The following is a 14,403-nucleotide window of genomic DNA, read 5'->3' as shown; positions in this document are numbered from 1 at the left end:
TCTGTATCTGTGAGGCTGCTGCTCTTTTGTTACATTCACTAGTGTGCTGTATTTTTTGATTCTACATAAAAAGTGATACCCTTGGCATTTGTCCTTCTCTGTCTGACCTATTTCACTTAGCATAACCCCCATCTACGATGCTTAAAATGGCAAAATTTCATTCTTTTTTACAGCTAAGTAGTATTCTTAACTGAATGTTTAAAAAATGCGTTTTGGAGGCAGATATAGGACTTTATTGAATCCATGATATATAGTTTCTATAATGATTATAGAAAAGTTCCTGAGTTACACCTTTTTGCGAATACAGAATTTCTTTTTTTAAAGAAAATATTTATCTTAAAACAAAATATATCATCACTAAGTATGTAATGGGGAGAGTTTGATGAAAGTGACAGGGATAGAAAGTTTGACATAAGTAAAATTGTACACTGAGATGCTTAGAAACGAACTCTGGAAAAAAAAAAGGACACACACTGAAGGAGAGAAGTAACTAAAATAGACTCAAGAAGATCAGCTCAAAGGCCTTATATGGAGATCTTCCAGGATATTGCTGAAAAAAAGTATTTCACAAGGCAAAAATGGTACTATCTTTTATCTGGTTCTTTTCTCAAGGATTGGGTTGCAGGTACATGGCCCTTGATCTTAATTTAGTTTGCCAAGGATAGTAAGATACAGTTTCCAGGTGGAAATATTGCCAAGGAGGCCTTTCTCCTACTGACCAGGTTTATTCTACTTCAGCTAAAGAAGGAAGACATATCAAAGAACTCAACATTATTTAGAGGCAATCTACCTGAGTTCCATGTAGAGCATCTGAATGATCAATTGCAGGAGTAGGATCAACTATAACAAAGATAGTGTTGAATATTTAGAAACAGATCAGCGTACAAAAAAGGTATGCAAGATACTTACATCTCTAATGAAATGTTCAAGTGTAGCGTAAGCAATGGCGATTCCATCATGGGTGCTCGTCCCCCTTCCCAATTCATCCAAGATAACCAGAGACTGTGGTGTTGCTTTTCTTATTATTTCTGCTGTGTCAGTCAGTTCTTCCATAAATGTACTCTGTCCTTTATATATGTTATCCGCAGCCCCCATCCTGTAGACAAAACGACAATATCTTGATTTTCCTTCATTATTAGGATGCCAGACATTATTTTCTGAACAATCATTATAAAAGATTTCCATGAGTCTATGTCCTTTGAGCCAAAAACAGCTGAAATTACATTAAACAAACCAAAAAAATGTTGTATGTAAACTGTGTCTAACATCAAACGGCACTTTATAGAAACATTCTGGAGAGAATCCAACGTATTGGACAGAGTTCTTGAAAAGCAGGGGAACCTCTGACTAGGCCATTTTCTGATTAGTCATTTGAAACCGAAGTTTTGGTATTTACAGGGCAAAACAATATTTGTCTGTATTGCTGGGTTTAAAATCCAAGAGTAATAGTATACTGTGCAGTCAAAGGCTTTTTCCAGTGTTTCGTTAAGATTCCACACTGATATTACAAATTAAAGGACCACACTGAAATAAGATAAAACTATTTTTTATTTGAACTAAAATTATAGAAGTTTAATAGCCTCAGACACCTAATACAGGTTTCTAAAGTGGACTTCATGGAATAGAAGTGCTTAAGAGATATCAAGAAACAGGTTCAAAATATTTAAGAGTTCTTTCCTGTAAGATTTCTTAGAGCCTTTAATATTCTACTATACATTATGCATTTCTTACAGCATCTCTAGTACATAGCATTCCAGACTCATTTAACCATGGACCCTTGAAACTTCCCCTGGAATTTCAAGGTCTACAATAATGGTCTGACAATAATGGTCTACAGAACACATTTCGGAAAATGTACAAAAGAAACTGGGGGGCGGGGGTGAAATTAGGCATATGCACTCCAGGCAACTCAGTCAGCAGCAAAACCTAGAATTGACTCTGACCCACTAGCCAGCTTCGTAAATGCTGTTAACTGTTAATATTTTCTCAGCAAAATACCTTCACCAATTCAGCTTTTCTACAAAAGTTCACATGTGACCCACAGCAGGATAATATCTCTTATTTCTGGAGGAACTCTTGGTGAAACCAAGGCTTCATCAACCTGTGACTGGAGCCCTTCAGTGGGCAGGAGACAGAGTGTAATCCCCCCGACGCAAGACTGGCGGAGCCTTAGGAGAACTGCTCTAGTGGCATTTAGAAACTATAATTAATTACATCTCTGATGGAGGTGATATGGGTTTACTCAAAGTGCTGCTGATTTCATCCATTTTCAAATCAGTAACCACAAAACGTAATTTCTGAAATGCTGCTAACTTAAGAGCATTCTGATTACTTTATCAAAGTTCAAATTCTGTTATTTACCTCAATTTCAAAGTTCACTTTACCAATAAATTCCCTACCATAAAGCAAGAAGATTAAACTTTCCTATCTCTGCAACCACACCGAATTCTTCAGAATATTAATGTTTGATCCTCACTTAACGATATTTTATTTTCTTCCTGACTGTGAACTAACGAAACGAACATATATTTGGCTGACAATGAAACAGCTCTGATAAGGCAAATGTCTGGGAGGGGGTGGTCTTTGATTCAAGAATTAGAATAACAAGCAAGCATGGGATAATATTTTAATGCAATGGTTTATGTATAAAGCACTTCTTAGAAATACTACAGAAACAGAAGAGTTTCACTGGAACTGCAGGATCTGTAGAATGCTCTTGGGAAAGATATTACAAGGTGAGATTTCAAATCAGGAGGGAAGAGTGAATGACCAATCAATAAAAAAAAAAAAGAAAAAGATGGTAGTTAATTGGTTGCTTCAGGGAAAAAAAATCAACAAAGATGTGTCCTTACTCAAATCATATTCTAAAATAAATCTATACAAATTTAAGAGTTGAATGTAAAAACAGAAACCATAAACATACCAAGCAGTCTAGATGAAATATAATCTCTAGACAGATAGGTGGGTGGTTTTATATATTGATCTGTGTGTGCATGCTCAGTCGTGTCCGACTCTTTGCGACTCCATGAACTGTAGCCTTCCAGGCTCCTTTGTCCACGGAATTTTCCAGACAAAAACACTGGAGCAGCTTGCCACTTCCTATTCCAAAGGTTCTTCCTGACTCAGGGATCAAACCTGTGTCTCTTGCATCCTGCATTGGCAGGTGGATTCTTTACCACTAACGCGCCACCTGGGAAGCCTACATGGCATCAAAACATGTGAAACAAAATCCCATGGTACCAGCATGTCTCACAGCATTACAGGGTTTCTGTCCTTAAGGAGGCTGGGCCAGGTTTGGGTGGATCTTGGATGTATTTTTGTTAAACAATGGTCTCAACTCTACTATAAGACCAGTGGTTTTCAAATATTTTTTTACCTGTTAAATCCTTTGTTCACATGAAATTTTATAAAGAAACTCACTTTGCAGATGAGATAAAAGGGACGCTGATGTGGCCAAGAACCCAGCACCATGAGGCTCACTTTCCTACGCAGAGGGGGCTCTGTGGGAATCTTAACACCCTGTAGAACAGTCTGAAGGCCACTGCATTATTAGCAGCCAACACATTTTCTTTCACAATTCCATTTTTCCACAGCATCTGATGATAAAGTAGCAACGCTGCTCAGCAGACAGTGAAGAAATGCTGGCAATTAAACAGTCACTGGGATCATTGGGGAAGTATGTGTTTGTCACTGTGGCAACTGTTTATTGATAAAAATATTTTCTGTTAGCTTCTCCTAAGAAATTTAAGAGGTTCCTCTTCTTAAGAAATTAATTTTTCCCATAAACTTCAGCAATATAATAACTTTGTAAGGTTCTGATGGACAAAGAATTTTATCACTAAACACATTTTCCTTTTAGTCTTGGTTACTAGGAAACAATTGAATAACATCTTAAAATAATAGCAAACAGCAACTGTGACTTTATCTAATGTTTCTATGCTAATTTCTCCTTGATCTTTGAATACCATTTTACTTTCTTATTATCCTGCTCTGTTGTATATATCCCAGTAAACTGCCTAAAATAAGTTTTTAAAACAAGGAAGGGTTTAGCATCCTTAACAAAAAGTCTCTAATTTTCTATCACTCTAACAAGCATTTACAAGACATCCTATGGGACAATGATTCTGAATTTTTTCAAATGTTAAAATATATTAGAGATTTAAGAAATTTCAGAAAAACATATGTCATTGTTATCATTATGCCTATAATTGTATTCATATGCAGTGAAAAATGGAAAATACACTCTTTAGGTTTCATCTCAGAGTTAGTTTGCTCTGAGTAGACAGGTTACAGATATGTGATTAAGAAAAAAAAAATCACTCTGATATTTTTAGGAGTGGAGGCTCACTAATCTTTCTAATCCCCTACCCCCTCCTCGTCTATAACCCTTATATAGGTCAACAAAGCTTAATAAAGCATTAATGGAGAAAAGACTACTTTTTTGAATCAGTTTCTAAAGTCAAGAATACTTTCATGAAAATATGAACAAGGGTTTGTTTTTATGAAGTCTTGATATTTTGAAATAACATTCTAGACGTTTCTAAATTATAGCAAATGGGTGGGCCTCTGTCCATTCAAAACACTATCTCTGGGCCTTCTGGAAGGAAAATGCTAGCATGAGAGAAATACTGCAATTAACAGGGGGAAAAAAGATTCTTTATATTGAAAGGAAGTAACTGGAGCTTAAATATCAAAATTGCTAAATAGAGGCAAAGACTATTTGTATGCATCAGGATTTTTTGACATATTTTAAGTGCTTTTAAAATAATATATAAATGTATATTATTTTACATATATATAAATGGCTTTCCAGGTAGTTCAGTCGTAAAAGAATTCGCCTGCCAGTGCAGCAGACTCGGGTTCAATCCCTGGGTTGGGAAGATTCCCTGGAGCAGGAAACGACAACCCACTCCTTGCCCAAGAAATCCCATGGACAGAGGCAACTGATGGGCTACAGTCCATGGTGTCGCAAAAGAGGTGGACACAATTTAGCGACTAAATAACAACAGCATGCATACACACACACATAAAACTAAAATTTACCACTGTGGCATTTTTAGGCGTATAATTCAGTGGTGTTGAGCACATTCACAATGCTGTCCAGTCATCACTATTATCCATCGGCAGAACTTTTTCATGATCTCAAAATAACTCATTAACAACTAACTCCCCAATCTCCCCTTCGCTCAGCTCTGGTCTCTGCAAATTCACCTCTCCGAGCTTCTCAGATAAGTGAAAACACACTCTATTTGCCCTCTGTTTTGCACAGAAGGGCTTTTATATTCGTTCATTTTGCCTTCTTTTTGAAACTGAAGATGTTCTACTCACTTCACTTTGCTAAAAACTTTGCAGAATTCTGTATAGTATTGGTGTCTTTACTTGCTCTTTTTTTTTGCATATTATATAAATTTTACAAAAGGAAGATAATCTCCTGAATAGCAAAAGACTCTAATTTTTAAGAAGGATGGTCTAAGGGAAAAAAAAGTTAAAGTCTAAGAAGAGAAAAGGCTGAAAATGATTACCAAATATTGAAAACTGTGTATACATAGCATGGTACTTAAAGGTATAAAGAAATGTGAAGTAGTAGATTTGTATCACATTTAAGTAAACATAAACATTAACCCAGCAATGGAATGAAATCACAAATAATTTACCACTACACATGTGCACTTTTTAAAAGCCTGGAAGGTCATATACCTAAAGAACAATGGCTTTCAGGTTATGGAATTATAGGTGATCTAAATTTTTTTCCTTTTTGAGCTTTTCTATAATTTTAAATTTGCAATGAACAAGCTTCACAGTGTCATCAGAAAAACATATGTTAATTTAAAACATCACAATACATTAAAATACTTTGTACTCTACTGATACATTTAAAACACTTTACATTCTACTGTATCATTTCTTTAAGACAAGGCAAAATGATTATAATTACCAAGAAAAATAACCAACTTTCTTCTACCAATGAGATTATTACAATAGAAAAGAAAAAGGTTTATTTCTCTAGCTTACCCGTTTCTACTAACAGCTGCAATCAGATCACACTATGGTATTTAAAGTCAATTTATAACAACTATGACAGTGAACTGCAAATATAACCAAGCACAAAACCACTAGAGCAATCTTTCTGGGTCGATGGAAACATGCTGAGAATCAAGGCAGCAACCCAGGAATGCCAGACTTTTATGGGCTCACATGAAACCACAATCACTAGAACCACCTACAAAGCACACGCAGGCCACGTAAGAAGGGCACAGGTGTTTTCCTATCAAAGAAACTCACAGTGTGCTGACCGGGCAAATCATTTCCCAAGACATCTACGAGTCTACTCAGGGGGGTGGTCCCAAGAAATTCAAAGGAAAACAGTTAACTGTTTCTTAACTATTTTCTGTGAAAAAACACAAATAATTAAAGCCATCAAAGGAAGGATAAGATTAATCAGTCATGAGGGCAAAAACTAACCATATTAATTAATAAGTATTAGTTAATAAGAGGGGAATCCGACACAATCAAAGGAGGCATTGTTATAATGGTATGAGCTCGAGCAAATCACAATCTGATTTCCCGTCTGTAAAACGTCCAGCATTGAGACTGAATAATAGCTCCGAAACCTGGATATATTTCTGAGTCACTTGCAGAGGTTCTTTTTTAAAGAATATTTTATTTTTAAAAAATGTAAGTGTAGAGGGCTTCCCCAAGTGGCTCAGTGGTAAGGAATCCACCTGCAGCGCAGGACACATGGAGATGGGGGTTCAATCCCTGAGTTGGGAAGATCCCCTGGAGGGCGAAATGGCAGTATTTCCCAGTATTCTTGCCTGGGAAATCCCACGGACAGAGGAGTCTGGCGGACTACAGTCCATGGGGTCACAAAAGAGTCAGACACAAATGAGTGACTCAAGAACAATAAATAGCTGATTCACAATGCTAACAGTTTCAGGTGTAGAGCACAATGATTCAGATATATGTGTGTTTGTGTGTATTCTTTTTCAGATTCTTTTCACTTACAGATTATCACAAAATATTTTTTAGAATTCTCTGTACTATACAGTAGGTCCTTGTTGGTTATCTATTTTATATATAATGGTATGTAAATGTTAATCCCAACCTCCAAATTTATCCCCTCTTCCTTTCCCTTTTGGTAACCATAAATGTGCTTTTTATGTCTGCAGGTCTGTTTCTGTTTTGTAAACAAGTTCAATTGTATGGTTTTTTTTAGACTCCAATATAAACAATATCATATGATATTCTTCTTTCTCTGTCTGGCTTACTTCACTGAGCATAATAATCTCTAGGTCCATCCCTGTTGCTGCAAATGACGCTATTTCATTCTTTTCTATGGCTGAGTAATATTCCATTGTGCACATACATCTTTATCCAGTCATCTGCCAATGGACATTTAGGTTGCTTCCACATCTTGGCTATGTAAACAGTGCTGCTATGAACACTGGGGTGCATCTATCTTTCTGAATTATACCTTTGTCCAGATATACACCCAGGAGGGAGATTGTTGGATCATATGGCAATGCTATTTTTTAGTTTTTTAAAGATCTCCATATTGTTCTCCATACTGGCAGTGCCAATTTACATTCCCACCAACCATGTAGGGTTCCTTTATTTCCAACACTCTCTTCAGCATTTATTATTAGTAGACTTTTTGATGATGGCCCTTCTGACTGAAGTGAGGTGATACCTTATTGTAGTTTGGATCTGTATTTCTCTAATAATTAGCAAGACCGAGAATTTTTTCATGTGCCTATTGGCCATCTCTATGTTTTCTTTGGAGAAATGTCTATAGATTCAATGTAATCCCTATCAAATTACCAAGTGCATTTTTCACAGAACTGGAACAAAAATTTTTTTTTAATTTTATGGAAATACTAAAGATCCCAAATAGCCAAAGCAATCTTGAGAAAGAAAAACGGAGCTGGAAGAATCAGGCTACCTGGCTTTAAATTATAGCACAAAGCTATAGTAATCAAAATAGTATGGTACTGGCACCAAAAACAGATACATAATCAATGGAACACAGTAGGAAGCTCAGAAATAAACCCATGCACCTACTATGGTCAACTAATCTATGACAAAGGAAGCAAGAATACACAATGGAGAAAAGACAGTCTCTTCAATAAGTTGTGCTGGGGAAATTGGACCATTATATTTAAAACAATTGAAAAGACTGAAATCAGAACATTTTCTAATACCATATCAGTCATATCCAACTCTTTGAGACCCCAAGGACTGTAGCCTACCAGGCTCCTCTGTCTATGGGATTTTTCAGGCAAGAATACTGGAGTGGGTTGCCATTTCCTTCTCCAGGGGATCTTCCAGACCCAGGGATTGAAGCCAGGTCTCCCGCATTGTAGGCAGACACTTTACTGTCTGAGCCACCAGGAAGTCCAGTACCGTATATGAAAATAAACTCAAAATGGTTAAAGATCTAAATGCAGAGCCAAATACTACAAAACTCCTAGAGGGAAACATAGGCAGAACATTCTTTGACATAAACTGCAGCAATATCGTTTAAGATACATGTCTTAGAGTAACGAAAATAAAACCAAAAATAAACAAATGGGACCTAAAAACTTAAAAGCTTTTGCACAACAAAGGAAACTGTAAGCAAAATGAAAAGACAACCTACAGAATATAAGAAAATATTTGCACATGATGTGATTGACAAGGGATTAATTTCCAAAATATACAAATAGCTCATATAGCTCAGTAAAAAACAAAAACAAACAAACAAACAAACAAAAACAAAGGTACACAATTAAAGAAGGAGAAGACCTAAGCAGGGGTTCTTAATTACAGAGTCCAAAAATCTCCTTCATCATACTGGTAACACTTGAATCTCCAAGGAATCTACATTTCAGGGACATTCCTGGAATCTGCACTTAAAACTAAACCAAATCAAACCCTCAGGTGACTCTGAAGCATTAAATTCATACAACCACTTCCCATCAAAAAGATGAAGTGAGATATCTCCTGCTGGGCAGACAAAGCTATAGGAGCTAAATAAACCAGAGAGTCACTCATAAGGTAACATTTCTAATGCCAATAAAATTCTCAGCAGCCCACTCATTTAGTAAAATATAATGTGGTTTTTAGTGCTAGTATTTACTACCAACTAGACAAACACTCCAGTGTTCTTGCCTGGAGAATCCCAGGGATGGAGGAGCCTGGTGGGCTGCCGTCTCTGGGGTCGCATGGAGTCGGACACGACTGCAGCGACTTAGCAGCAGCAGCAGCAGACAAACACATACTGACTCAAGATGTTTTCTTCCTATTCAACAAGGGTATATATTTTTTAATAAACACTCCACAGTAGGTACTCAGTCAATATGTCCTGAATTAATCAAAGAGACGAGTTATCATCCACACAGCCAAAAGCAAACATTTAAGATAATTTAATTTAAGCATCTGAAGACCTATTACCTTCAAATTCACTCTCAAAATAAACACACTGGAGCCATTCTGGTTACACAGCATTGCTGAAGCTGGGGGCCATAAGAAAGAGTTTACATGGGGAGCGCGGCATGAAAATTACTAAGCAGGGGCCACTTGATGTAAATACCCCTTTCTACCAACATTTAACTGACATAAATAGACATAAATTATGCTGAGAGAAGCCAATTGTTTTATTTTAAAACTAGACAATAATTCATTGCTTTTCTAAAACTTAATTACTGAGTCTAAAGCACTGAATAAGGTTTAAGTTTGCATTTATCAGGATAACAAAAAATAGATCTTAATTCAGTGATACACGCAAAGACGTTAATGATCCTTGGAAATAAATGTCTGGAAATATTTCACTGATGAATACATATATCACAATACACTGATATAAATACACCAATTTTGGCCAAATGAATATGTTTGTCAAAATTCTATTTTTAAAAAATGCTTCTTATTCAGAGAAAGGTTCATATGAGGTTACAACATTCATTCCAAAGCCTCTTGTTTATAGCTTTTTATGCATTTGTTTATTCTTCTTATAGCATAGCACATAGTAGGTACTCAATAAATACTTATGCAAAACATGAATTTATACCTAGTGTTGTAAATATCCAATTAATAATGCAAAAATAACCAATTTAAAGATACAGTCTGGAGCCACATGTTATGCATATATGTCAGATTTTATTATTTTTTCCCTTGAGCACAAGAAAGATTTGAAGTGATTTGGAATAATAATATATTTATAACAGAAGAGTTACAATGAATAGGAAAGTAATATTACAAGCCATACAGCAGATTCTCAAATTTGAACAGCAAAAATAGCATGAGCTTTTAAAATGCTAAGTTTAGGGTCTCAGCTCAAAGATTCCAATATAATAGATCTGTGACAGGTCTTATGAGAAAGTAGCATATTTAACAAGAATCTCTGATTCTGATACAGCTGTTCTCAGAATCATGCTATAGAAGTACTCATGGAAGAAACAGTCCCATGTAAGAAGAGAAAGGGAAAAACAAACCCCGAATTTGTTTCCACATTTCTGCCTTGCATTTAGCTCTTGCCTTCCTGGCAATCAACACAAAAAGTAATTAAAGAGGAAGCAGCCATCGGCTGAAAACAAGAGGCCTGGCGGTTTGTTAGGGAAGGTTAATAAAAAATTGCTTCAAATCTCTTTGTAAACAGGCAGTGTATGCACATGAAGAGAAAAAAAAATTCCTTAGCATTAATAAAAAGTGATTTATCAGATGGTACTTTATGTAAAACACATTAAGTAACAGGAATGAAAATGTCTTTAAGAGCAATTTTAGAGAATACAGAGAAACATCATCAAATGGGTATTCTTATTCTAATTCATTTTAAAACATCAGGAAAAATTTTATGCACTGCTGATGGGATTCTAAACTGGTCCAGCCTCCTTGAAGACCGAGACAGATGCACTTTCCTTATACTCTACCATCCCACTCCTAGAAAAAGTCCAGAATCAGCAAACTCACTTGTATACTACATGTGTGTAAGACAAGTATCAGCACTTTTGATAACTGCAACCAATTTGGATATTAGATATTAATAAAGAAAAATGGATAAACTATGGTACATGCATACAATGAAGTGAAGTCGCTCAGTAGTGACCGCCTCTTTGCAACCCCATGGACTGTAGCCCACCAGGTTCCTCCATCCATGGAATTTTCCAGGCAAGATACTGGAGTGGGTTGCCATTTCCTTCTCCAGGGCATCTTCCTGACCCAGGGACTGAATCTGGGTCTCCCACATTGTAGGCAGACACTTTACTGTCTGAGCCACCAAGGAAGCCCCACGCATACAATGGACTACCATAATTAGGGAAAAATGAGTGAACTAGAATTACAAGGATCCATAACAATAAAGTCCATAAATAAAACACTGAGGGGGGAAAAGCCACTTAACGAAGTTTAAAAACATGCCAAATAATTCTGTGTATTGTTTCAAAACATATCTATACTGTAAAAATACAGAGAAATTCATGGGGTAAAAACCAGCCAAAAAGGGCGGTTACTTTGGATGGAGTGGAGAGGAATGGGACTGGGGAGGACTATGGGTTTAGCTGTATTGGCAGTGCTTTATTTCTTTAGTAGGGTGAAAGTTACGTAGGGGATTGCAACATGTCTGAATAATTTCACAATAAATAAACGAAAAATGTGAGGGAATAATATTCAACCATACCCTAGTAAAAATTTAAAATCCTAGGGATACAACTGAACGTGGTACACACAGACTCCTTTCCAATGGTAACAAGAACAGAAGGTGAGGACAAGGAATGGACAGGGAACAGGTCCTTTCTACTAGAGCAGTGCATCCCAGATGGAGCTTCCAGAGGCTGAAGAGTTCAAGGAACCTCTGCATGGTAGATACACAGCAGCCAACGGCAGTGTGACTCTAATCCGTATGAACTGATAAGCAACTCAGTTCCTCCACAAATTAGGAAATAAAAGCAAGCTACATAACAGTAATGCCTAGTATTAATATAATTGGATTTTCCTGGTAGCTCAGATGGTAAAGAATCCACCTACAATGCAGGAGACCTGGGTTCAATTCCTGGGTTGGGAAGATCCCTTGGAGAAGGCGATGGCTACCCACTCCAGTACTCTTGCCTGGAGAATCCCATGAAAAGAGGAGCCTGGCGGTCATAGTCCATGGGGTTGCAAATAATCAAACACAACTGAGCAACTAACACTAACATTTTAAAAAGAGAAGATTTAAGTATACTTGTAAATTTGCAGAAACTTGTATAAAGAACCATAAACAGATGCTGGCCTGAGGAGAAGGTAAACATCTCACTTTATATCCCATTACATTGCAGTTTTCGTAAGAAGTTTCTATTACTTTATAATTAATCAACAGAACTCTCCAGCAAGGGCTTGGGGAAATGTGTCTCAATCTTGGCCACCTTCAAAACCATCTGGACACATGAAAAATTCAACTCCAGAACCCACCCCAAATTAGAATCCCTGAGGTTAGGGTCCAGTACCAACATATTTTAAAAGCTCCATTAAAAAGAATCCAAGGTACACAAGGGTTAAAAACTCAGAGATGTTAAATATGCAGATGGCAATGTTTCTGTTATGAAAATAAAAAACACGAGTTATACTGATCTGACAGAAAGCCATCAATTCCTAGGAAGAACTAGGGCTACTTAGAGGTTCGGTTAAAACTTTGGAAACGTAAGATCTGATACGTTGCTGGGAAGTTTTAAAGCTTCAAACCCCAAATTCCAGGCAACTGAGTTAGGAAGAGAAGTTTACCCTAGGAAAAAAGTATTCCCAGACAACAACCAAATACATATTTCAGTAGACTCCTAGGAAACATCTAATTTTGACTGATACTACCCTTAATTGGGGGGTTGGGGAGGTATTTACTTATGTTTATTTCAGAATTGAGAATATATTCATAAGCCAAAGGAAAAAAGTCACCATAATGCCATATCCTTCACAATGATTTTGGAATAGAGCCTTCTATCTAGATGGTTTGCACTGCATATATTTACATATATAATTTCTCATACAAAAGTGGAATCATACCGAATGCCAGGCTCTGTAACCAGCTCTTTTTCATGTATTTTAACAAAAATATTCTTTTATGTAATACTACCTCTGGATGGGTCCACCAAGACCAGGTAACTAATAAAATGCATCTTCAAGTAGCTGAATAAACTAATGTGTTTAAAGGAGTTAACTCAGAATGAATGCTACTCTACTGGGCTTCCCAGGTGGTGTTAGTGGTAAAGAACCCACCTGTCAATGCAGGAAACACAAGAGACATGGGTTTGATCTCTGAGTCGGGATGATCCCCAGGAGGAGGGCATGGCAATCCACTCTGGTATTCTTGCCTACAGAATCCCATGAACAGACAGCCTGGGTGGGCTACAGTTCACAGCATCACAAAGAATGAGACACGACTGCAGCGACTTTGCTGTTGTATACTGAAACAACGAATTCAGTGTTGGCAAAGTTTAAAGCTCAGGTATTCTCTTAGGCAGTGACTGGTCACTACTCTAGTTCCTTAAGGCTGCCCCTGGTTCCTGAGTTCCAGGCACGCCTTCACGTCAGCATCAGCGCAGAAGAAGCAGCTCACATCTCACATGAACACCCACCGTGTCAGCTACTTCCTGAATCCCAAGAGGAATGGGTCCACCACCACTCCACTCTGTGGGGCTGGAGCCTCTGGGTCGAGGATTCTTAGCTGTTTTACATCCTGAGAGTTCCAAAAGAGTAAATGCCAGGGGGGTTATATTTGGTTAACATCTTTCAAGGATAACAACTAAGACCAGAAATTCATAGTGGTTTCACATCCTTTTAAATATTCTCAAAGCCTATAAAGCTGATATTATCAAACTTTTATTCTATAGGTGTCAGACCTGAAGCTAAGTTTAGAAAAGGAGTGCTACACTAACATACATATAAAGACAGACTTTAAAATCCAAAATACTAATGACAGACTCTAGAAGAAGGAACTCAAAATTTACTCAGCACCTATTATATGCCAGGTACTTTACATACTTAATTTTTAATTCTCACAATAATCTATGATTTAAGCAGTATAATCTCCATTTTTATAGGTGATAAAACTGAAACACTGAAAAGTCAAGTAATTTAGTAAAGGTCACACAGTTGTTAAGTGGAAAAGTGGGATTTGCACTCAATTATAACACATTTTTTTTTTTCTTTAAAAGGACACCATACTTCTTTCAAGGCCCCAGGTGAAGTAACTAGCGCATGGTCAGGAAATTGGTTAATTTGTATGGAAACCTGTATTTTCTGGCTCTAAAGCTTCCATCCTTTCCCGATACTAACCTATCTACTTACATCTTCAGGCTAGTTCAGTTCAGTAGCTCAGTCGTGTCTGACTCTTTGTGACCCCATGGACCGCAGCACGCCAGGTCTCCCTGTCCATCACCAACTCCTGGAGTTTACCCA

At 37.0% G+C, this 14,403-nt stretch overlaps 1 protein-coding gene across 2 annotated transcripts in view; it reads right to left on the bottom strand.

Annotated features, from left to right (window-relative positions):
- The window catches only part of MSH3 (mutS homolog 3), a 169,375-nt gene that overhangs the window by 15,739 nt on the left and 139,233 nt on the right, over window positions 1-14,403 (bottom strand). For both annotated transcript variants that reach the window (XM_065919062.1, XM_065919063.1), the window contains exon 21: window positions 910-1,096. In XM_065919062.1, the coding sequence (XP_065775134.1) occupies window positions 910-1,096 (187 nt within the window). The remainder of the gene's footprint in view (window positions 1-909; window positions 1,097-14,403) is intronic.

Source organism: Muntiacus reevesi, chromosome 1 (assembly GCF_963930625.1).
Source record: "Muntiacus reevesi chromosome 1, mMunRee1.1, whole genome shotgun sequence".
Taxonomy (NCBI): domain Eukaryota; kingdom Metazoa; phylum Chordata; class Mammalia; order Artiodactyla; family Cervidae; genus Muntiacus; species Muntiacus reevesi.
The sequence above is the reverse complement of the archived record's forward strand: the minus strand, read 5'-3'. Positions and strand labels throughout refer to the sequence as shown.